General features: G+C 34.3%; 1 protein-coding gene across 1 annotated transcript; it reads left to right on the top strand.

Annotated features, from left to right (window-relative positions):
* The first annotated feature begins 289 nt into the window (after positions 1 to 289).
* Positions 290 to 22,918, top strand: LOC136035836 (uncharacterized). Its single transcript, XM_065717797.1, has 4 exons — positions 290 to 379; positions 9,461 to 9,758; positions 15,952 to 16,101; positions 22,624 to 22,918. Exons 2-4 carry the CDS (start codon positions 9,464 to 9,466, stop codon positions 22,800 to 22,802), a joined length of 624 nt encoding a protein of 207 aa, XP_065573869.1. The 5' UTR covers positions 290 to 379; positions 9,461 to 9,463; the 3' UTR covers positions 22,803 to 22,918.
* The last annotated feature ends 753 nt before the right edge of the window (positions 22,919 to 23,671 follow it).

The raw sequence follows: 23,671 nt of genomic DNA, 5'->3' as shown, positions 1-23,671 counted from the left end.
ATGGGAGACTTTGGTAATGTACCCTTTGTCTTTGAGACGGGCAGACGGCACTGAGGCTCGCAAAATGATTTTTAAGGTACTATATTGCCTTAAGACTCTAAATGAACAGTCCTACTCGTTGGCTACAAGAGAAAAATTGTACGTCATCCCTGAAATTGCTTTCTATATGAAAAATATAGAAGTGCTTTTTGATTGGTTGCTTTCAAAGAAACATTAGCCAATAGAAAAACACTAGTCTTAGCGACAAGTGGTGGGAGAACATAACAGCTTATACCTTATATGAATTCTAAAGACAAGTCAGTTCAACAGTTGTTATGACATAGAATTGGAATACAGACTGCTCTCAAAGGACTGCGAGCGGACTAAGTATTTTGGCATTGTGAGTACTTTTTTCTTCAATACATTTTTATTTTTTAGATTAATTTAGTTTTAATGTAGTTTAAAAGTCAAGAAGCTCTTGACTTTCTTGACTTTTAGTCAAGAAAAAAAAGTCAAATGTAGCTCTTGACCACAGTCAAGAGCTGCATTTTGATAATCAGAACAATTCAGGCCTCCATTTGAGCAAAACACAGTAGAGACATAACCTATCAAAAAGTAAACAAATTTAGGAAAGCCGAATAAAGTATTTTCTCAAACTAGTTAAAAATAAAGATATTACAGCCTTGTCCCTGGTAAACTTACGGCTCTTGATGTCTCCCCCATCACCCCAAAATATGGTAACAGAAATGGCTTCTCTATGGTAACAGAAAACTAATCTTGTTTAGAGTTCTCAAGTGTGTCAGTAAAACACATATAGTTGCGTAATGCGTAATGTATCAAACAGCTCGTGGTAACTAACTGTAGTAAGGAGCGACCCGGCTCAATAGTAAACGAAACTCTAAAAAACGGAATTTTGATGCTAAAAGATAATCAAAAAAATCGAATTTTCATGCTGATTCTAAATATATAAGCTTCATTAACTTTAGTCTTTGTCATCAAAAGTTACGAGCCTGAGAAAATTTGCTTTATTTTGGAAAATAGGGGGAAACATCCCGTAAAAGTCATAGAATCTTAACGCCATCACTAAATCACACCATCGTATTTGGCGTATCAGAGAACCCTATAGCAAAAATTTCAAGCTCCTATCTACAAAAATGTGGAATTTTGTATTTTTTTTGCCAGAAGACAAATCACGGGTGCGTGTTTATTTGTTTGTTTGTTTGTTGTTTTTTTCCAAGGGGTCATCGTAGCAACCAAGTGGTCCTATAGTGTCGCAAGAGGGCTCATTCTAACGGAAATAAAAAGTTCTAGTGCCCTTTTTAAGTGTGACCAAAAAATTGGAGAACACCTAGGCCCCCTCCCATGCTCATTTTTCCCCCAAAGTCAACGGATCAAAATTTTGAGATAGCCATTTTGTTTCGAATAGTCGAAAACCATAATAACTATGTCTTTGGGAATGACTTACTCCCCCACAATCCCTGGGGGGGCTGCAAGTTACAAACTTTGACCAGTGTTTACATATAGTAATGGTTATTGGGAAGTGTACAGACGTTTTCAGGGTGATTTTTTTGGCTTGGGGGTGGGGTTGAGGGGAGGGGGTTATGTGGGAGGATCTTTCCTTGGAGGAATCTGTCATGGGGGAAGAAAAATTCAATGAAAAGGACGCAGGATTTTCTAGCATTACTATAAAAAAAACAATGAAAAAATAAACATGAAAACGTTTTTTCAATTGAAAGTAAGGAGTAGCATTGAAACTTAAAACGAACACAGATTATTACGCATATGAGGGGTTCTCTCAAAATCGTCTGATCAAAACTAAGAGAAAGCCATTTAGCCAAAAAAAAAGAAATAATATACAAATTTCATTTTAATAATTTATGTGCGGAGAGCCAAAATCGAACATGCATAAGTTCAAAAACGTTCAGAAATTAAATAAAAAACTAGTTTTTTTTTTAACTGAAAGTAAGGAGCGACATTAAAACTTAAAACGAACAGAAATTACTCCTTATATGAAATGGGTTGTCCCCTCCGCAATCCCTCGCTCTTTACGCTAAAGTTTGACTCTTTGCCACAATTCTACTTTTTAAAACAATTAAAAGCTTTAGCGTAAAGAGAGAGGGATTGCTGAGGGGACAACCCATTTCATATAAGGAGTAATTTCTGTTCGTTTTAAGTTTTAATGTCGCTCCTTACTTTCAGTTAAAAAAAACTATTTTTTTTATTTAATATTCTTAAGGATTTGACAAGTTTATCATTCTGGTTCGTATCAAAAAAAAAAAAAAAAAAAAAAAAATCAGCAAGAGTGGTCGACTCTTTATGAGATGGCCAAAGCAGATTCTTTGTACAGGGTGTTATGAGGGAAGTTCTTTTAATAGTCTGCCAGCCTCACGCAGGTTTAGTATATGCATTAGTTTTGTTAATTCCACGTTAATTTGATTATCAAGTAGGGTGCCAGTGTATGTGCCAAGGGTGCCAATGCACGAAAATTCAGGGGATAAGGTAAAGACTTTCTGTCATTTTTCAGAATTGAAATAAATTTTTTTCAAAATCTGAGGAGGGATCAATTTTTGTTTTTGATTTTTTAATAGTTTTTTCCAAAATCTAGGGGGGGGGGGGGGAAAATGAAATGTACACTGAATAACTCGACTGAACCTTAAACCTCAGTGAATATACAACACTGAATTTTAAAGTGCTCTTCTTAAGAAAGAGTGAACCTCTCAACAAAATTTTGTCTGAGAAATTCCCAGGAAATAATTTGAAATGTAAGCCTGAACATAATTTTTGAAGTAAGAAACGGTATCCATTCCAGGGAAAACATATTTTTGATCCTTACTAATATTTATACATAGGCAAACATGCAGGGTCTCCTAGGGGAAGGGGGTTTAAGTTAGAAAACTCACAAAAAATAGAGAAACTATATGCATTATGTAGAATATTGAAGAAGGTTTTTTTTTTGTTTTTGGTATTGTTTTTAACCCTGAGGCTCTGGATTGCACCTCATGTTCATGCCTTGTTCTGTCTCATCCTTTCCATTACTATTATGTTTTTTTTCCATATGGACTCTGTTGACTGGCCCATAACGTTTTACAAGGATTTAAATTATACCACCAGTTTGGTTACCAAAAAGGTATCAGACGGGAGCATGCCCTTTTTGCTTTACTGAATGTTCTTGCTGATGCAGAAAGAAGTAGATCCCATATTATCCTTTGTGCTTTAGATGTTCCTCGTGCTTTCGACTCTTGTATTTTTTCCCAAGTTTTATTTGAAGCGTATAAAAGAGGGGTAAATTTTTATATAGTGAAGTTCCTTCTGTATATGTACCATCACCTTAAGGCGAAGTTAAAGGGGGGATCTTCCCTTTTTAATATTTTGAAAGGAGTCCATCAAGGTGGCCTTACCTCACCTTCTTTATTCAATAACTCTGTTTTAAATGCCCAAAATTCTGTTAATTTTAGTTGTATTCACCGTGGATTTAACTTGTCTTTAATAACTTTTGCAGATGACGTTTTGAATCTAAGCCGTACTTTTAGTGGATGTGAAAACGCGTTTAATCAGCTTTATAATGAATATAAAAATATTGGGCTTTCTTTCAATGTTGATAAAACTGCTATTGTAGCTTTCAATTTTAAAGAGACAAATGGCCCTATTTTTTTATCTTTAGCTAATGTTCATGTCACCCTTTCTCAAAAATTAGTTTACCTTGGAATGCCTATTGGAAAAAATATGAAAGAAACTGTGAATTTATCCCTTGAACTTTTGAAGAAAAAACTGAGAATTGCTTATGCTTCAATTGCATCTAATATTAAACATATTGATAAATTAAATCTTGCGAAAATTTATAATAGCCTAGTTGTACCTCATCTCCTTTCTCTTTGTCCGGTTTGGCAGTTTTTTAGTGAACCTCAGAAACTATCTGTTCGTAGAGTATATTTTCGTTATGCTAAATTCCTTCTAAGTTACCCTCCTTGGACTAGAAATAGTTACTTAGTGAACAAATTCCGCCTAGTTTCTCCTACATCTATTATTGATAAAAGTCTTCATGATTTTCGTTCTTCTATGTCGATAGTGTCTCACCCATAGTCAGCATTACTTATTTAATTGTTTTATTGTGTTGATTTGTATTTATTTGTACCTTTTTTTTTCTCTTATTACTCCATCTTAAGGGTGTTCTGTCCTCTTTTTGTAGATGGGTTATAAATAAATTGAATTGAATTGAATATATTAGATAAAGAAACAAGTTTTATCAACTGAAAAGACAAAGGAGCAGCATTAAAACTTCAAAGGAGCAGTTGTATATGTTAAGGGGACTGTCTCCTCCTCCACCCATTGTCACTGGACCTGTCAACTATGCTAAGCAAAATAGCTATCTCTCCGTCGAACGTCTTTTCGGGAAAAGGGACGTGAGAAGGGGGCTAGCCTCGAATTTTTGTCCTTCAAATAGGGCACTTCAAGTTTTATTTCCTGTCAAATAGTCCTTTTCCAATCTTATATGATGAGTGGTTCGAAACAATAACCCCTGGAAAGACATAGAACAAATAAAGACGCATCCGTGATCTTTCCAGCAAAAAAAAATCCAGATTTTTGTTAGATAGGAGCTTGAAACCTCTAAAGAAGGATTCTCTGATATGCTAATTCTGATTGTGTAATTATCATTAAGATCAATTAGAAGTGGTTTCCTCTTTTTTCGCAAATCAGGTAATGTTTCATAGTCTGTTAGGTTTTGACGAGTAACGTTTAACTTAATGAATTTGATATATGGAATTGGTATAAAAATCAAATTTTTCTGTTGCATCAGTTGTTATCAATTTTTTTTTTAAGTTTCAGCTACTGTTGGGCCCTGTCACTTCTTCCTAAAAGTTCGTTTGCATAAACTGTTTGACGCACCGAAATAACTTTCTAATGATATCCCAGGTTGGGAACTAAGAACAATCTTTTTTAGTTATAACCGAAAACCCTGATAGTTTCCTATTTTTAATAAGATATTGGAACAAAGATATAACAAGATACAACAAATGGAACAAAGATATAACAATGGCATTGTTATACTATAAGAAAAAAAACTAATGTCAGAAAAAAACTACGAAAACATGGTCTAACTTTTTTAAATGTGTCCTGAAAACTTAAAATAGAATAGTTAAGGAGGATACAAGAGGGAATAGTTAAGGGACACAGGCGACAGCAAATTCTTTCTTCAGTTAATCTGTAACTGTAACAATCCCTATTATTCGTTATTTAAAAAAGAATGAAGACACTGTTTCTAGTGAAGAAGATATATGATAGCCTCATTAATCATCAGTAGCGTCGAAAGTTAATAGGAATGATACTTTTTCGTAACGGCGTCATCGTATCAGAAGGTAATAGCTTCAAAACGAATATTTTCCTGATGATCCCACTTTTGCCACTCAATTAGACAGGTCTTCTGGGAAACTGGTTGATTTCTAAGAGAAAGTATATAAGCGACTATTAAGATTATTGAAGAGTTTTGAGAGTAAACTGATCGAAACAAATTTTCATGGAATGATAGACATGTTCATTTTGAAAAGAATGAAGGATTTGTTCATATGGAGTAATTTACATAGGCTTGTTCTTATGGAATTTGAACAAACTTAACAAGACATAAATTGAACATTCTCTTTCTCTCTCCTTTTTTCTTTCTCTTTCCCTCACTCTATTTGTCTTTATCTTGTGAGATTCAGAGAACCAGCAATGATAATAATTAAATCCTTAGTCTTGGCAATTATATATTTTACCTTGTGAAATGGTTGAAAATTAATGACAGCATCACGGAGAATAGTTTGCTTAGGGATGATCTACATGGCAACAAATCATTGGATGAATCTATTAAATAGTTTTAATTTAAATAATGTTTTCCAAAAAAGATATTTTTCAAAGAAAAGCAAAAAGCCACATTAAAACATTTGAAGAGTAAAAATAAAATACAAAAATAATTTAAACTTAAAAAGAACAGAAAATTACTATCAATAATAAATGGAGCCTAAAACGAAAAGATATTAAATAAATGATTACATACAGCAGATAATTCTATAGATGAGTAAATGATTCCAAATAAGAACAGAATTAAAACCATTAATCCATCCAAACATAAGCGAATAAAATCACCGGAATTAACTGGATTAGGGTAACCACCCACTAAACCTACCAGAAGTCATAGAGTCAGGTCATTTAAAAGTCATAGAGTCAGCCCACTAAAAGTCATAGAGTAAGAGTCAGTCAGAGTCATTTAAAAGTCATAGAATCAGCCTATTAAAAGTCATAGTCAGTCAGAGTAATATAAAAGTCATAGAGTCAGCCTATTAAAAGTCATAGAGTAAGAGTCAGTCGGAGTCATTTAAAATTCATAGAGTAAGCCTATTAAAAGTGCCTTTCATTTGTCTTTACATTCCTCTCCCCAGCTAAAACATTTGAGGTCCACTTAACCCATAAGACTCCCTGAAAGTTTCAACTTGATTTACATACACCATTAGGATAAGTTTCATTTTGCAGATACGCCATTTTGATAACCTGGATTGCACATAGTGGCTTTTGATTTAGTTTATTTTTGTCCTCAGTATTCCCTGAGAGTTTCAACTTAATAGCCTTATCCGTTCAAGATATGTTGCGAAGACGTAGTTTTGACAACCTGAATGCATATAGTGTCTTCTGATGACGTCTGCCGTCCTCCTCAGCTTTCCCTGAAAGTTTCAACTGAATATCATTAACCGTTCCCAATGTGTAGCAGATTTTTTTATGACAACTTGGATACAAATTGTACCTTTGAATTTGGTTTAGCATCCTCCTCAATATTCGCACAAGGTTTCAAGTTATTACCCATAGCCGCAAGTTAATACCCTCCTGAGATATTACAAATGCAAAATTTTACAACCCGGATGCACACACTGTCTTTTGATTTAACTTAAAATACCCTCAACATTCTATATTAGTTTAAACCTATTACCTTTAGCCATTACATTTCAAATAAATGCGAATATCTTTAACCACTCCTGACCTTGTTCTACCACTCTATACGCGGTCCTGCCATAAATATTGATGCAAAGTTTAACTAAAAAAAAAAAAAAAAAAAAAAAAAAAAAAAAAAAAAAAAAAAAAAAAAAAAAAAAAAAGAACTCGCCATTTGCCTGAACACACTAACGAAGTCTATTAGGCTATTCTGTTAAGACGGCATATTGATCAAAACTGTCCGCTTACTGCTTCTACCAGTGCTTCTATGAATCCAGATTATGGCGATGTCTTGTACAGACCATGACCACTAAAACTGATCACAATTTGTAGTCAAGTTGATTAAGGTAAAGGCTGGCTGATAGCCAACGAGCACTACTAATAAATGGGGAGTGCCCAATCATGACGTAACTTCTTTACATTTTTTAAAAGGGCGCTAAAACGGCGGCGAGAAATTATCAGCAGGATATACTAACATATATACTGGAGCTCCTAGACCAAACTATGTCTCAAGATAGACCATGGATATTCCAACAGGACTCTGAACCTGCACATATGGCCAAAACCAATCAATAGTGGCATAAAAATCATGTACCCAAATTTATTAGTAGTGATCATTGGTCGTCAGCCAGCCCAGACCTTAATCCACTTGACTACAAATTTTAGTCCGTTTTAGAAGACACACCCTTTTGACAATCTGAATGCACATAATGTCTCTTGATTTAATTCAGAATCAACCACCAACATTCCCTCGAAGTTTGAATTTATTAGACACCTGTCCTGAAGAAGAGGAACAATCCCAGCCAGTGCTCTTCTCACCGTCCCATAGCTGTGGCACCAGTATTGTGTAAAACATTCGAGCTGCTTAATTAGCATAATTAATCGAGTTCGTGGAACGCCTGATTCGCAGTTTGATCTCAAAAACTTACAAGTAGGGAGCATGTGCACCGTTTAATATGCAATATTCTTATAGAGTGCGATAAACTTAAAGAAAAATTATTTGCTGCTAGTCACGATGTGCGTCAGGCTTTTTTCTCGCGTATCCATAGCCAATTAATTCTTAGTCCTTCGAAACGTGGCCTTGATAAGTCGACCATTACACCACTCCGAAACATATATAGTAAATTGAAGGTCTTTGTCAAGGCTCCCAAGCAAAGTGGCCCCGTTACTTCGACTACTATTATTCCTGTGAAAAAAGGAATTAGACAGGGAGCAATATCCTCCCCACCTCTGTATTTTACCCACCTTTGTATAACACAGGCAGTTTTTCGTACATGTTTTACTTTTGGAGGTTTGGACATTTTTGATTGGAGCAGGACTAGAGTTTTGACTGAAAAAGAACTGTATCTTTTTGTGATTCTTATTCAGCAATAAGTCTTTCTTTAAACGAATCAAAGAGTGAAGTAGTGTCTTTTAATTTGAATTACCGGGATGGTGCTCCAGATGTGCAGCTTGGAGCCTATAGCATTAAACCAGTATCTAGCCTTATGTATCTCGGACTCCCAATAGGTAACAATGTGAAGTCAAGACGGCACTTATTAGTAGATCAATTTAATACAAAAACTATAAAGGGCTATGGAATGCTCGTTGCAAGTAAGGCTCTATATAATCGCCATATTAGAGCCCGTCTTTTCATGACAATGGTTCTGTCCCATGTGATAGCTCTGATACCCTTTTGGGACCTTCTTTCAACTGCTGATGCAAAATCAATTACTGCAACTTAGTTTCGGTTTTGCAAATGTATTCTTTCTCACCATGGACCAGCAATCACTGGTTAATAGCGAAATAAAAAACTGTTGATCCTTTCGTCACTGTTGAGGACCGAATCATTAGGTTTAGACGGGATTTAGATCCAAACAATACATATTTCCATACATTTGTATAAGTGTTAAAAAATTATCTATTGTTTTTCTCTTGTAAGTGTTTTTTCTTTTACTTTCTTTCTTTTTCTTTTTATTTACTCCGCTTGTGACGCTTGTTTTTAAAGTGGGAAATAAAATTTATACATATATATATATATATATATATATATATATATATATATATATATATATATATATATATATATATATATATATATATATATATATATATATATATATATTGTATTGGATTATTTTCAAAGAGCATCGGAGTTAGCAAGTTAAACCACTAACTACAAAAACCTCCGGTCTTCTTCGGTACCAAATTAGCAAACTGAATCCTTAATTTAGGTTCCAAAGGTTACCCAAGAACGTTATAAGATACTTTGATTTATTGTAAATATTCAGTCTATGTTAATCTACAAGATGTAAGTCACCTAATCAACACTGTCATCAAATGTACAGTCGAATGACAATGGAATGACAAACGATTCGAATGACAATCGAATGACTGTCTTTGTTCATAAGTAGTCGCGTTGCTCATAAAAGTATAGTCTGTATCTATTACTTATTTTTATAGTGCCAAAACCTCTGGACAGTATTTATCTATATTCGTTACTTTTTTTCTAGGAAAAAAATTAACAATTTTGTCCTTTTTTCAGAAAATGCAGGGATCAAGTTCAATAGCAATTTGCTGTAAATCAGTCGTCCTATTTATTTGGTGGCTAAGTTCTGCGTCTGGTGAAATAAACGAAATTGACAAGGAAAGATCAGATATTAGGGAAACCAATCAGATAGAAGAACCTGACTATGACTACCCTCTTGGTGAAAACGAATCAGCTGAATATCTAGAAAATTCTTCAATTGAGGGTAGGAAATTCTTAAGGAAGAATGCCTTGAGCTTATATGCAAGATGGAAGAATATTATGAGCTTACTGAAAAAGGCAAAGCCCAGCCCAGGTCAGAGCCATGACAATGGCAGACCTTTGCTTTTTTTCCTTACAAACTGCATACTCCTTAAAACTATAAGGAGGATATAACTAAGCTTTTCTTTCAAATTTCTTTTCACTATTAGGAAGGTTTATTAGGAAGAAGCTACAATAGGAAGATATAGATAATATATATTATCTGTTAAATGCAAAGACGATCCTAAATGAGGTTTTCTTGTAGGCATTCAGACTCTGAAGCTAGACATGTTTCAGACTATTCAATTTCTGATGTTGCTAATAATTTAAGGAAAAAATTGTTTAATCAATTTAAAAAAAATTTAATTTTAAAATAAATTCTATTTTAGTTTCTTGATTCCCCCAACTCATTATTTTCTTTAGCATTGTTTTGGGCACTTGGACCAAATGATATCAAGTAATGATAAATTTTTTATCCTTAAAATGTCACCTAAGTATCCTAAGCTTTCTTATTTTTGAACAACTTAAAAGTGTGGCGTGTTCAAACTGATTCAGGCGCCATGTTCAATACAATTTGACTTGCCATTACAGGATTGAAATTTGACCTTTTACAAGAAAAAGAAGGAATTTGAATATGAATTTATTGTTTTACAAAGATTATAATCATTTTGATTAGAGTTAAAAGACAGAAGAAAACTTAGGGTATGGGGGGGGTCACCATGAAGCTGAGAAAAGATAAAAAAATGCACAAGAGCTAATAAAGAGTGACCAGAGATTAAGTTAAGGGATAACTCTTGAACAATTAGTTTCCTGAATAAGGTTTCTAGCTTTGTTACAAACCATAGAAAGCGATCATAAAAAAAAGAATGAAAAGTCTACAAACATAATATTGAATAGTATGATACAACATTCTTCTTTTTTCTGTAGAAATTGAACTTATAACAGGTTAAAAGGTCCACCAATGAGATTACCTGACCTACTGATGTCACCTCCTTAGTGAGGAACGGAACAATCAATTTTAGTTAAGATTTTGTCTATATAACTTTCAATATTTTCATTCCCTTAAAATAAATTAAAGATAACTGCATTGTTCTTCTAAATAAGCTTTACTCCTTTTACATCATTAAATCATTTTTCTAATGAAAGTAAAGAGCAACGTTAAAAGTGACAACAAACAAGAATAATTCCATAGACGAGAAAAGCTACTTTTTACGCTAAAGTTTTACAGTGGATTACTGGAACAATTTATTATTGTGACAAATGTGGTCAGTGAGCGATTACTAGTGTCTTATTGACTAATAACATTTTAAAACATTATTTCTTAAATTTCATTTCAAATGTAAATTTTAAATTTCAAAGCAAATGTACATTAATGAGCTCATCCATTCTTGAAACATTATGAAAAATAAACATTTTTATTCCATTTTAATTGACCTTGCATTTGACTAGTCGTTCTTAAAACATAGGTGGTAAAAAACTATAAATAAGTGTAAATAGCGTAGGCCGAGGAGGGAGTAACTCCCGTCATATACCGAATAGTTTCTGGTTGTTTTAAGTGTCACTCTTTACTTTCATTTGAAAAGCAATCTTTTTTTTTAGTTTTAATTTATATTTGATTTTAAAGCACCATTCCCAGGGTTACCCTAAGAAAAAGTGCGGCTACCACCCTCACAAGTCCAATTCCTTACATCCGAGTTTAATTTTTGCAGAATGATGCTTTAAAAAAAGAGCTCATTTAGTGTATTTGCTTTTCAAAATACAGTATATTTCTTAATCCTGGACACTTTTTTGAGCCATTAGGTACCACCTCCTCCCCGTAAGAATCCAATGGGGGAAACTCTAATAGATGATTTACAATTCTAAAATACTCTATAACCGTTAGTCTTATTGGCAAACAAACTCTAATAAGAGTTTTTTTTTTATGGACGACATGTATGTTTATAGGCGAATGATATGCTGCCCGGTAGTAAGGCCTCTGAGACTAAGAGGCAGTATAAATACCCTCAGGCACATATTTTAGGCCAAATGCAAGAGTTAGGTGCATTCCTGTGTCACCCACAGTAAAATAAGCAAAGATACGGAAAAAGCATGATTTAAAATATGTGATTTATTTTTATATTCATATTTTATATGTGAATATGTGAAAAGATATGGACAAAAATGAAGAATTAGGACCCAATTTGATCATACCAACAGCCAATTGCGCCCTCTACTTTATGTTAATAAAATTTCAAAATTAAAAAGGATAACAAATATTATATTATTTATATGAAATTGTGCGGCCCTAAATTGTCTACATTAGGGACAAGTGTTCCCTCGATTCAAAAGATCGAAAAGCCTTAGTTAAGGTTTTTTTCTTACATGACATACGAGATAAGCACGTAAAGGTGATTAGTGTTATATGCAAAAGTTATACTGTCACGGTTAGGACACGAAAGAAGCTTAGTAATTGGCTCGATGTGGTGGAGTCAGAATATAGACAAGATGTGTCTTATCCCTGTTTTCATGGATTACTTTGCGGGATTTTCCCCCAAGGAACACAGCAAAGTCTATGCGAGGAGGCTGTATCAAACGCTTTAAGACACTCATTGATTTAGACTATGCAGATTATTTTTGTTTCCTAGGTTAAAGTTTTGGTAAAATTAATAAACTCTAAGGAAACAAATAAGTATAAAGAGATATTGCTCAACTAAATAGATATCTTCACTTGTCTAGGTAGTACTATTAGTAAAGTGAATTGATACAGTAAAACGCAAAGTGTAGAGGGACCAAGGTGCAGGGTATTTTTTTCAGTTGAAAAAAGTTTGAAAAAAACCCAGGAAGATTAGTTTTATGGCTAAGATACTACAACAGGAGCCGAAGATCCCCCCCCCTGGAAAATTTCTTCAAGAAGGTGGTACTTTCCTCATGAAATATTCTCCAACAAAACCATTGAGTAGTCACAGAGAATGTACCTCAAAATTTTGCTCAGATGTCACAAGGGGTAACGAAAGGGCCAAATATCAAAAATGATATTTGGAGAGACGCTAGTTGGTCTCTAATCACTTTAGACTTTTAAAAAAGAACTAAAATCCTCAGTTTAAGATTAAGTGAGTATTCTAAGAAGTTTTTAGATTACGAGAGTAGATGATAAGGAAGAGGCAGCCAACCTCCTATGCAGATCAAATTCTACAGGGTTTAATGACCTAATAAAAGGTTTATTCTTGATTTTCTTTTCTTTGATTTTTATTCTTTATTTATTTAAACTATTGCTTTCTTATCAAACAATTCATAGTTATGAACTGTAAGGAACAATTCGGCCCAATAGTTACCGTGACTCTAAGAAACGGAAATTTGGTAATAATGCATGCATTAAAAGAATCGGCTTTTTATCTTCTTTATAGATATATAAAATTAATTAAGCATAATGCTACCCATGAAAAACCATGAGCCTGAGAAAATCTACGTGATTTTCAAAAAAAGGGGGAAGCACCCTCAAAACACCAAAGAAATCTTAATGGAAATAAAACCATCAAAGTCAGCGTATCGGAGAACCCTGCTTTAAATCTGCTTCCATCTGCAAAATGTTGAATTTTGTATTTTTTTTTTATCAGAAGAAATGATCACAGATGCGTTTTATTTGCTTTTTTTGGGGATGATCATATCGAATCAGTGGTCTTAGAAGACTGGGAGAGCACCACATCAAATGGAATTAAAAATTACACAAGAATGGATGGTAACAAGCCCCCTCACAACCCCGTTTTTCCCCAAAGTCATCCGATCGCAGTTTTAAGATATTTTGTTCAATATAGGTTTAAAGTTTAATAACTATGCGTCTGGGAATTACATGACCCCCCCCCCCCCCGCAGCCTCTAGGGAAAGGGCTGTAAGTTTTAAGTTTATCCATTATCTACATATCATAGCTGTTACTGGAATGAACACAGACATTTTCGAGGAGGATTTTCTGTAGGGTTTGGGGATTGTTCCATGAGGGCAACTTTCCATGAGGAGGGAAGTTTCCAAGGCTGAATTTTTAAGGGAGATTTTACACGGGAGAGCTGCCTTCTTGCAAATCCCCTGTGTAAAATAGAAACTCAATTTTACAGGTGTAAATGTTCCGGGGGAGTCACACAAGGGAAATTTTTTAATAAGGGCTGGAACTCTCTGGAGAATATTTCGCTTGAGAAATACTCTCTGGAAGAATTTTCCGCTGGAGAAACTTTCCATTGGAGGGAGAGGGGATTTCAGGAAACATTTTCCACGGAGGTTGGAATTTTCGGCAGGAATTGAAATACGATCCGAAATTAGATTTTAAAAAAAGTTTTTTTTTGTTCAAATGAAAGCGGGCTAAGAAGAATTTTCTATAATTTTCTTCATCTACTAAAATAATACCCCAGTGAAAGTTTTTGCTGTTGCTATCCCTTCAAAGATTTGCTAGGATATCAGCAATTCTTTCAGTTATATGTACAGTCTGTATTGCTTTTACAATCTCTGGTCTTTTGCCTATCTCAACTGCAGCTCCAAGCTTTTTGAAAAGCTGCTGATGCTTTCCATACTTCATTCTGACCTGAAAATTGTATTTAGTATGATACTTATTGATATCACTATCTAGTAGGTCAAGTACTATTACAGATAAACATAAAAAATTAAGGACGAGGAAAAATATATTTTGTTTAACATTTTAAGCCGCAAAATACTACAACAGGAAGTGACAAACTTGCAAAATGCGATTCAGCAATGTAATTAGTTGGATAATTTTAGCTTAGCCTAGTATGGTAAACAAGTTTAAAATTCATTTTAAAATCCCCCCAAAAACCTAAAAAGATACTACCTAGATATTGTTGGCAGAAGTAAAGAATTGTCAATGAGCGTCCTTGATAAAATGAATGGATAATAGCAAATGCATAATGTACATATGACGGAAATATACGTTTGTATTCTAGTCGACTTCAACAACAGTAAATAACGCGAAAAATACGATTATATTTGGAAGTCAAATCTAAAAACAACATTGACATCAAACCAATATAAACCCTTGTCAGGTTGATTGACAGGAGTAAAGAATATTTTCTGTTCAGTACAGCAAAAATTACAATAATCATCTTCACATAATCAGCTGATAAAAGTATCAGTTAAAATGTATTAAATTCATGGGAAAAAGCTAAGCGATGACTGAACTAACTCAGTTCTGTACCCATGAATAGAGCTAGAAATGCTTATCGCAAATGCAGGCCTAAGAAGATGTTAGTTCTAGAATGCTCTATATGGAGCTTTCTTAAGTTACCCATATTTGTCGAGACGTCAATTGCGGCTTGTTGCTACGCACCATTCACGCTATTGGGGCATCTTTTTTCGTTAAAAAAAGGTAAAGAATACGGTATTAGACATTACAGTACCTACCGACTGTGCTGATCTCTGTTTTTTGGCCCTTCAGCTAGGAAGTGCAATGGGGGGTTAGGGGCCATTCATCCTGTGCTTTTTCACACCCTTCCTGTTTAACTGCCCAATATTTCACTAGGTACCCATTTAGAACTGGGTCGACTCTGGCTGAGCTTACAGAGTCACGCCACTGACCCCCGTCCTAAACTAAATAATTGGGTATACCAGGATTCGAACCCTTGTCCTCTCAGACAAAGGATCCTGAATGCAGCACACCAATCCATTCGGCCAGGACGGCTTTCATTTTTTTCTTGATCTGTATAAATTTCCACATTGGTACGGCTCGTTTCACTACTTTGAGACCTGATTAATAGGGATCGCCCTATTATTTCTCGCGATAGCTCCCGCTTTTCTTGGGTGCATCCTCCCATGAGGTCAAATGTCTTTTTGAGGGGCTACTGTAATCATAAATTTAGTTTCAGTGGTACCTTATGCTGGAAATGATGTATGTAATGACTGTGAGGTGGATTTGCTAAGTTCAACTTTACTTTGATACGATCTTATACCTTTCATTTCTTAATTCCCTTCTTAGTTGCCGGTATAATAATGAACCATATTTTATTCCTCAAAGAAGAGTAAAATCGTAAAAAAAAATTGAAACAGTGGGATCTTAAAATCTGTCATCAGCTATCATACTTCAGACAGGAAATTAAAACCTGCAGCACATTCTGATAAGTAAATAATAATTATTCCCTGTCAAAAGGTATCATGTGATGGCTTTAAATATATAATCTTACGTTAAAAGTTCTTTAAATTATATTAATCATTGTACTATTCATTTAGGAACAAGAGATAGCCTAGAGGTTGCATTGCTTTTTCTTTCGTTTCAGAGTACTTACCAAAAGTCTCGCATTCTATCAGACCAACAGATCTACCTTTGCAATGGGGCAAAAATTCAGAAAATGAAGACTATTTGGAATATAAATCTCTCCAGGAGAAAAGATATGTAAAACCTTTGAGATGGGGTAAAAGGTCAGAAAGTAAGTGAAGATTATATGATTTATTACAAGATTTATTGTATAGAAAAAAAGTAACAAAAATGAAAGGAGATAGAATTGAAGTGGCTAAAAAGAAAAGATACGTAAAACCTTTGAGATGGGATAAAAGGTGAGAAAGTAAGTGCACATTATGTGATACTAATCCAACGAGACTTATTCTATCGAAAAAAGAAACAAAAATGAAAGGAGATAGAATTGAAGTGGCTCTAAATGATCTCTAGAAAACAAGCAAAGCGGAATCTGGCTGTACTGTAATTTCTAAGATATGCCCAATCCTTAGTAGCCTGTAGCTTATAAATTTGAGCCCGAATAGATAACGTTACAATGATATGAAACTGAGGGTTAGAATTCGTTAAATAGCCGAATTAGGGAGAAGTTGGAGGGAGACAAAATATTACATATCTCTGAGTTAGAATGTGGCCTGTATAACCTATCTTTTCCAGCTCTCTTTGACCCTAGTGTTTGAAATTTTTTTTTTGAGCAACAGAAGTCTCCCTCTTTTGGTACCTTAAGGCTGATGGTGGTTCTAGTTTCTCTTGTACTCGGGGTAAAATATTGATTAGCACCCCCTCCCTGTCTCTCACAAGACTTTCAGGCCAAATTTTAACAGAATTTTCATTTATAAACGAAATTATTTTCAATTTATTAATTGACTAAAAACTATTTAATTTATTATTTAATTATTTAATTGTCACCAATTATTTTAAATTGATTATTTTACTTATTATTTAATTATTCTTTAATTTATTTTTGATTTATTAATTATTTAAGTATTTGTTAATTGCTTTCATTTATTATGCACCCTCTAACTCAACTGCGCCTTTTCGATTTATTATAATAAAAATGAAATTTTAAAAATGACAAAATGATTATAACTGTGAGATTATTTATTTGAAATTTTGCACCCCCTTAATTTTTTGTACCCAGAGAAAGTGCCCCCTTTGTCCCTCCCCTGAAACTTCCTCTGCTTTAGGCTGTTTTTCAACATGAACTTGAATCAAACTGAGGTCAGCACCTCAGTCTGGGCTTTGATTTCTCAACTTCCACAAAGTCAAAAGCTTAGACTATATTTAAAACTATATTTGCATTGACACTAGCTTTATTCGTGTGTTTCTGAATATCAATATACCTACTTCAGTTTATTAGTTATATTTTTCGTCCTATTTTCATATCATTCTTTAATCACTAAACAGAGAAAAAAAAAGACAGTTTTGAATGTTTTCAACCGAACAAAATTACTTTGACGATATTGCCCAAAAAATATCCACTAGCTTTCGTAAGAAACTGTAAGGTAGAAACGATATGCGTACAGTAACAAAAATTCTTAGAAAAAAAAATTCTAAGGGCAAAATAACATACAAAAAAGACTATTGTTCACATATATTTTACACAGATATCAAATACACATATGTAATTAAATTTGAAATCACCCCAAAGGTTCTGATCTTGAGAAAGTTGCGGAATGAAAGAAAAAAGGAGAAAGTATCCCCTGAAAGGTGGTGATATTAATAAAGAATACAGTATCATATTCAACATGTCTGTGAACTCCATTGCATGGGTTTCAAATCCTTTTTGTAAAAAAACTTAAAATTTTACATTTTTTCTCAAATGCATGTCAATCAAATTGAAGTAGCAGTCGTAAAATAACAGGAGAGAGTTTATTCGAAAGGACACAGCAGATTATGGTGCCCTTTCTGGTAACAAGAGAAAGCGTGCCAATTGCTGCCATTTTGTGGCACAAATCCAAATCCTTGGTCCAAAAAGAGACAACATGCTATCGATTGAACACTGAGATGTTTAGTTTGCTTAGAATTATTAACAAGAAATATAGTTTATTTATTTGATCATTCATGATGACTTGTTCTAATTAAATTAATTAATTAATAATTAATTAATTAAATTAATTAATTAAATTTTAATTAATTAAAAAAATATTTATTTTAAGCATCAATATTTCAGATCTCATTGCAGCAAAGCGTCGATTTCCACCATTTTCTGTCGCGTTTTGACCCAACCAGAGGCAAAAGACTCTCGAACAAAAATTCCGAGATAATCAACTTAGGTCTACCGGAATGCTATATCAATATACTTCCAATTTCAAAGGTCATTCTATCACATAGTGGGACATTTTTTTCTTAAACATATGAATAGCCCACACAAAATGGATGGTTAATACACAGGACGCAAATACAACACCACTAACGTTTATACAGTGGTTAATCACTGCACACTGGTTATTGGGGCAGCTTCAATGGTCAGTGGGTTCTTAGGAGGGTGGGCGCACCCTAACCCAATTATAGAATAAATCTTTATGCCCAATTTGTCCAAATGTTTACGTGTGGTTCTTTCAACCCATGTTGAGAAGGAATTCAAACTCTAGTTTCCAACCCACCTCTTCTTTGGGTGAAAATGTTTAGAGCTTCCCAAGTAAAATACAAAGCGTGATGACAATCGATGGGTATTGTAGGATAGCGTTTGTGTAAATTTATTTACATTCTTAAGATGCTCATTTATTAAATATCTTTTTTTATATTTCGTTTGTCGCAACTACTCCGCTGCTATTTTTTTTTAAATATAAATCATAACCTGTGCTTGGGTACACAAAGGTAGAAGAAGGTGTGAGGGTATTGTTCAAAAGCAATATTTTCTAACTAAGAATTACCGCAACTACTACCACTGAGAACTCACGCTAGCATCGAGCTGCCCGAGTCCAACACAGCTACGTAAAATCCTCCTGTTTTCCAAACAAATTCAAACATTCACTCTTTACCCCCTACCCTTTTAATTTCCTTTAAATTCTTCCTTATGGCCCCCTTTCACCTTATTAGGGAATAATCTACTTTTCGTTTAGCCCATAACAAATGGCAAAACAATTTAGCAAATCTTCTCCTTAAAATATAAACACAAGTCCCAAAGAGATAAATTTGCCATCAGGCCCCTCCTCAAAAATCCGAGACGATTTTCATTTTTGAAGTATTATTGTGCATAAGTTAATATCAAATATAACGGCCTGGGTCGGCTTAGGTAAGAACTCCCCTAATATTTTTGTTACACCGAACATGATGTTAAAAACGAACAGAAATTAAACAAAGAACGAGTTTTTCAAATTAAAGTGAATAGCAACAATAAAGCACAAAATAAATTGAACCTATCTTGTATATAAGAAGGGCTGCCACCCTTTCAGCCCCCTACTCTTTACGCTAAAACTTTTTTTCATCAGTCATTCTAGAATAAATGCTCCAATAAAGGAGTTATATAGTAAAAAGTATTTTTTCTCCTCAATGCCTTGAGAATGGAAAGATTTATCAATAGCATATGCTATAAACGATAAAACTTTTAGTTGATTTATTTTGGAATAAAACAAATACAATTGCCAACTGGCTATATCTTTTGCGCTCTTTATTACTTTCAGCTGTGTACTAGTAAAACACTAGCACAAGCAGTAAGGTTGAGAAATTGGCAGTCCTCGCCATGTATAAATAACAAGAACTTAGTAAAAAACATAAGAAACTTAATAAAAATACTAACTACAATAAAAAATATTTTTAATTTTTACGAGTCGGCCAAAATTTTCAGAAAGGGGTTTTAACCCCACACCTTCCCTTCCTGGATATGGCCATGCGTGAGACCAATTAAACTTTCTTTTGGGATTTTTTTGTGTGTGTTTAGTTTTGAAGCTTTAGTTTTAGTTTAGTTTGATTTAAAACCTAAAATCAAGGATAAAAATAGTGGAACTTAATGAATTTTGCTGTATAGAAATAACAGCTTACGGTAAGGGGCCACAAAAAAAAAATCTGCAGGAAAGGATGAATTTCACCTATTGTTGGCCTTACTGCTGTTCTGCAGTATTGTGGCATGGGATTTGACTGGCCAGAACGATTACGAGATACAAGATATACATTTATTAAAAAAAAAACACTATTACCAAAGAAAAGAAACTCGCCATTCGCCTGCCAAGAAAGGCAATAAGCTTGGAAGGGCAAGCGAGGTTATCACACTTAGTTAATTAAAACCACATTCGTATCACGCTAATCAACACAAAAGAAACTCAACTGATGAAGGAAGAAAGGCAAAAAGAGAAAGAAGAAAAGACAAGAAGAAGACAGAAAAAAATAACGGCAAAAAAATCAGGGAAATGCCTTGAATAGAATGACAACATGGAGTGGGCTTCACATTAGCCCATCATTCACGAGATAATGGAAACTTCTTTGCCCGTGACTCGAAGGCCGGAAGACTAGGCGCATTTTTCACACTCTCGGGCAATATATTCCAAACATGGGGATCATAATGCCGAATCACAGAAGATGCTAAACACATGAGTTAAGCTATCAGCTTTTCTTGTACTATGATCATGACGGTTTCTATTAAAAGTAAAAAGATTTTCAAAATCAGGGGTGAGCAGGCGATTCAAATATTTATACGAGAAAATCGTGACTTAGTAATCTCAAATTTGGGATACATCCATTAACTTATTCTTTTTAAAATGCTCATGAGCAGGAACCTCATCAGAATTTTACAGCTCTATTCTGAAGTTTTTGTACTCTTTTGAAACATGTTACAAATTACTTGCCCATATAGAGCAACCGTAGCTAATATATGGACAAAACATAGAAAAATAAATCATTTTTAGAATCTTTTTTGGGGCTAGATTTTTAATTTTTCACATCATCCCAAGACCTCTGCTTAATTTTTCAGTTATCGCACTTGAATGGTTTTTCAACGACAGGTTTTCATCAATTAAAAACTCCAAAGACTCCGTTGTTGCTACTCTTTTTATCAAATTTCCTTCAACCGTGATTTGATAATTTCGAGCACTTGACGAAAATCTAGAAAATATCATGAAAAAGGCTTTAGAAAAGTTTAGGGTTAACAGATTTTATTGAGAAAAAGTTAGAAATTCAGAGACAGCATTATGGATTTTATTGTGCAAAACATGAAGCGAAGGCGCATCTAGAAAGATCAAAGTGTCATCTGCAAGCAAGATGACACCATCCTCCGAACGGGTAATGCTTGCCTCCCTCCACTAGTGGCCACAATTCAGCCAAGAGAAAACTTAATTAATCGTTGAAAAATTACCATATCGATAATAATCGTTGATACAATGAAGAAGCATCTGCAGGGCGATAATAATATAACCCTCAAGAGTATAATCTAGAAACCTATTTTTTCACAGTAATTTAAAACATGACATATTGAAATACAAAGTTTAGCATAAAGCTCCAGTTTATTTTAGTGTAAAAAGTGGCAAATAGGTGGAAGATATTTAACGTCAGATGTTTGAAAAACATGTTTAATTCTTTACTTCTGAAAACTTTGCACCCAAAAGATTTTCGTACCGATGGGACGTTTCACACTAGCATTGGATTCACTGTCGGATTCACCATCGCAGGCTGATAATAAAGTAACCCTCAAGAGTATAATTTAGAAAACTAACTTTTCTTAATAGTTTAAAACATGAAATATTGAAATGCAAAGTTTAGCATAAAGCTATAGCTTATTTTAGTGTAAAAGGTGGCAAATAGATGTAAGACATTTAGCGTAAAATTTGAATTTGAAAAACACGTTTTATTCTTTTGGTCGTACCGATTTTGGCTGTGAAACTTTGCGCCCAAAATATTTTTGTACCGATGGGACTTTCCTCACCACCCTGGAATTCACTATCGGTTTTGAATAACAAAAAAAAAAATATTGTTTCAGCTATGTTGTTTGGTAATTGGGATTGGCGAAAAGAAAAGGTTGGTTCAATTTACCAATCCTTACACTGAAGAAAGTTTTGAAAAGAATTGGTAAATGGTTTTCAACTCGTGCTCTTTTTTACAATAAGCTTTACTGCCCTTTTAATTCTCTAGCCATATCTTTCTATTTTGCTTTCAATTCTTCATGATTCCGAAGTGTAGTTAATAGAGCCTTGCGCATATAACATTAGTTGCAGCAATATCAATGAAGTCTCCCCCCCCCAAAAAAAAAGCAAAACTGTTGTTAGAATGTAAGTCTTAGAGAATAATAAGGCTGCTGAAAAAGTACTGTTGTTTTAGTTATGTATAAAAAATAAAATAAAGAAAAAGAGACAAAGCTGCAATTAAAACAGCGAGAGGGAGAGAGGGAGAGAGAGAGAGAGAGAGAGAGAGAGAGAGAGAGAGAGAGAGAGAGAGAGAGAGAGAGAGAGGAGAGAGAGAGAGAGAGAGAGAGAGAGAGAGAGAGAGAGAGAGAGAGAGAGAGAGAGAGGAAAAGAGATATAGAAAGAGATAGAGAGAGAGAGAGAGGAAAAGAAATATAGAAAGAGATAGAGAGAGAGAGAGAGAGGAAAAGAGAGAGAGAAAGAGATTGTCTTATTTTTCTTGCCAATTTTTTTTGTGCCCCCTGAAAAAGGTAGACTCAAATATCTTAGTTTGAAACTAGTAGGCCTATAGGAAAAAATTTATTTTTAAAAATTTTGTTTTCATTTGAGAAAGACACTTGATAGTTTATACGTAAAAAACACTTCTTTGTTAATTCTTATTTTAGATCAAATTCGATTCGGTGGAAAAAGAGTAAAGCCTCTAAGGTGGGGGAAACGAGGCCGAGTCACTCCATTGCGCTGGGGTAAACGAATGGACGAAGAAACCGAAAACAATGGTTGGTTAAGACTAATGAGAAGCAACAAAAGAAGAGTACTCGGCGCACCATTGAGGTGGGGACGGTGAATTAATATAGGCCAAAGCTATGTTTTTTGAATACATCAAAGCTATTTATGTCCTTGTTAATGTTGGTGTTTTACTGTGATTATATTTTGACAAGAATAAAGGCGGGACTTAATGCATTTTGTAAATTTTGACTTTGGTTGTAGCCGTCCAAATCTCAAAGAATTTGTCAGTGTTTAAGGTATGTGCTCCCTCTGAAACAAGCAATTTTGAGAAAAGTCTGCAGATGTAACTTACAACTTAAAGACAAGGTGATTTCTTCATCGGGTTCAATAGTTACAAATCTATCCGTTCACCTAACCAGAATCACTATATTATGCATACTTTTTTTTAACAGGAGGACCTAAATTTGCTTAAAAATTGCAAAACTGCTCCCTTTCAATGATTTTCAACCTATTTTCAACGTATTTTTAATTTAAGAAATTATTTTGGCCAAACTTCAGAAATAAGCCATCCTGGCTGAGTGGTTGGTGCGCTGGCGAGGGAATTCTTTGTCCAAGGGGCACGGGTTCAATCCCAGTTGTGACCAGTTATTTAGTTTGGGACGGGAGACAGTGGCGTAACTCTGTAAGCTCAGTCAGAGTCGACCCAGCTCTAAATGGATACCTGGAGAAATCTGGGGAAGGTAAGCAGGAAGGGTGTGCAAAAGCACAGGATGGTTGGCCCCAAACCCCCCCCCCATTGCACTTCCTGGCTGAGGGGCCATGAAACGGAGATCAGCACTGCCGGTTTAGACCTTAAGGGTCTAGTGCCGTCTTACTAAAAAAAACTACTACTAAACTTAAAAAATATAGCTAGGTGGATGAATAGAACTGAATATCAAGTGATAGCTAAATGTTAGATCTTCATTTATGTATTGAAACTCCAAGAGA

This window comes from Artemia franciscana, chromosome 14 (assembly GCF_032884065.1).
Source record: "Artemia franciscana chromosome 14, ASM3288406v1, whole genome shotgun sequence".
NCBI lineage: Eukaryota > Metazoa > Arthropoda > Branchiopoda > Anostraca > Artemiidae > Artemia > Artemia franciscana.
This window is presented reverse-complemented; position numbering and strand designations above follow the sequence as displayed.

Bases quoted from the DNA above. Each gene is read 5' to 3' on its own strand.
- LOC136035836 (XM_065717797.1), top strand. From the start codon at position 9,464: ATGCAGGGATCAAGTTCAATAGCAATTTGCTGTAAATCAGTCGTCCTA. The intron at 9,759-15,951 runs GTCAGAGCCATG...CTTTCGTTTCAG, and splicing joins AAAGGCAAAGCCCAGCCCAG to AGTACTTACCAAAAGTCTCG. The intron at 16,102-22,623 runs GTAAGTGAAGAT...TTCTTATTTTAG, and splicing joins ATGGGGTAAAAGGTCAGAAA to ATCAAATTCGATTCGGTGGA.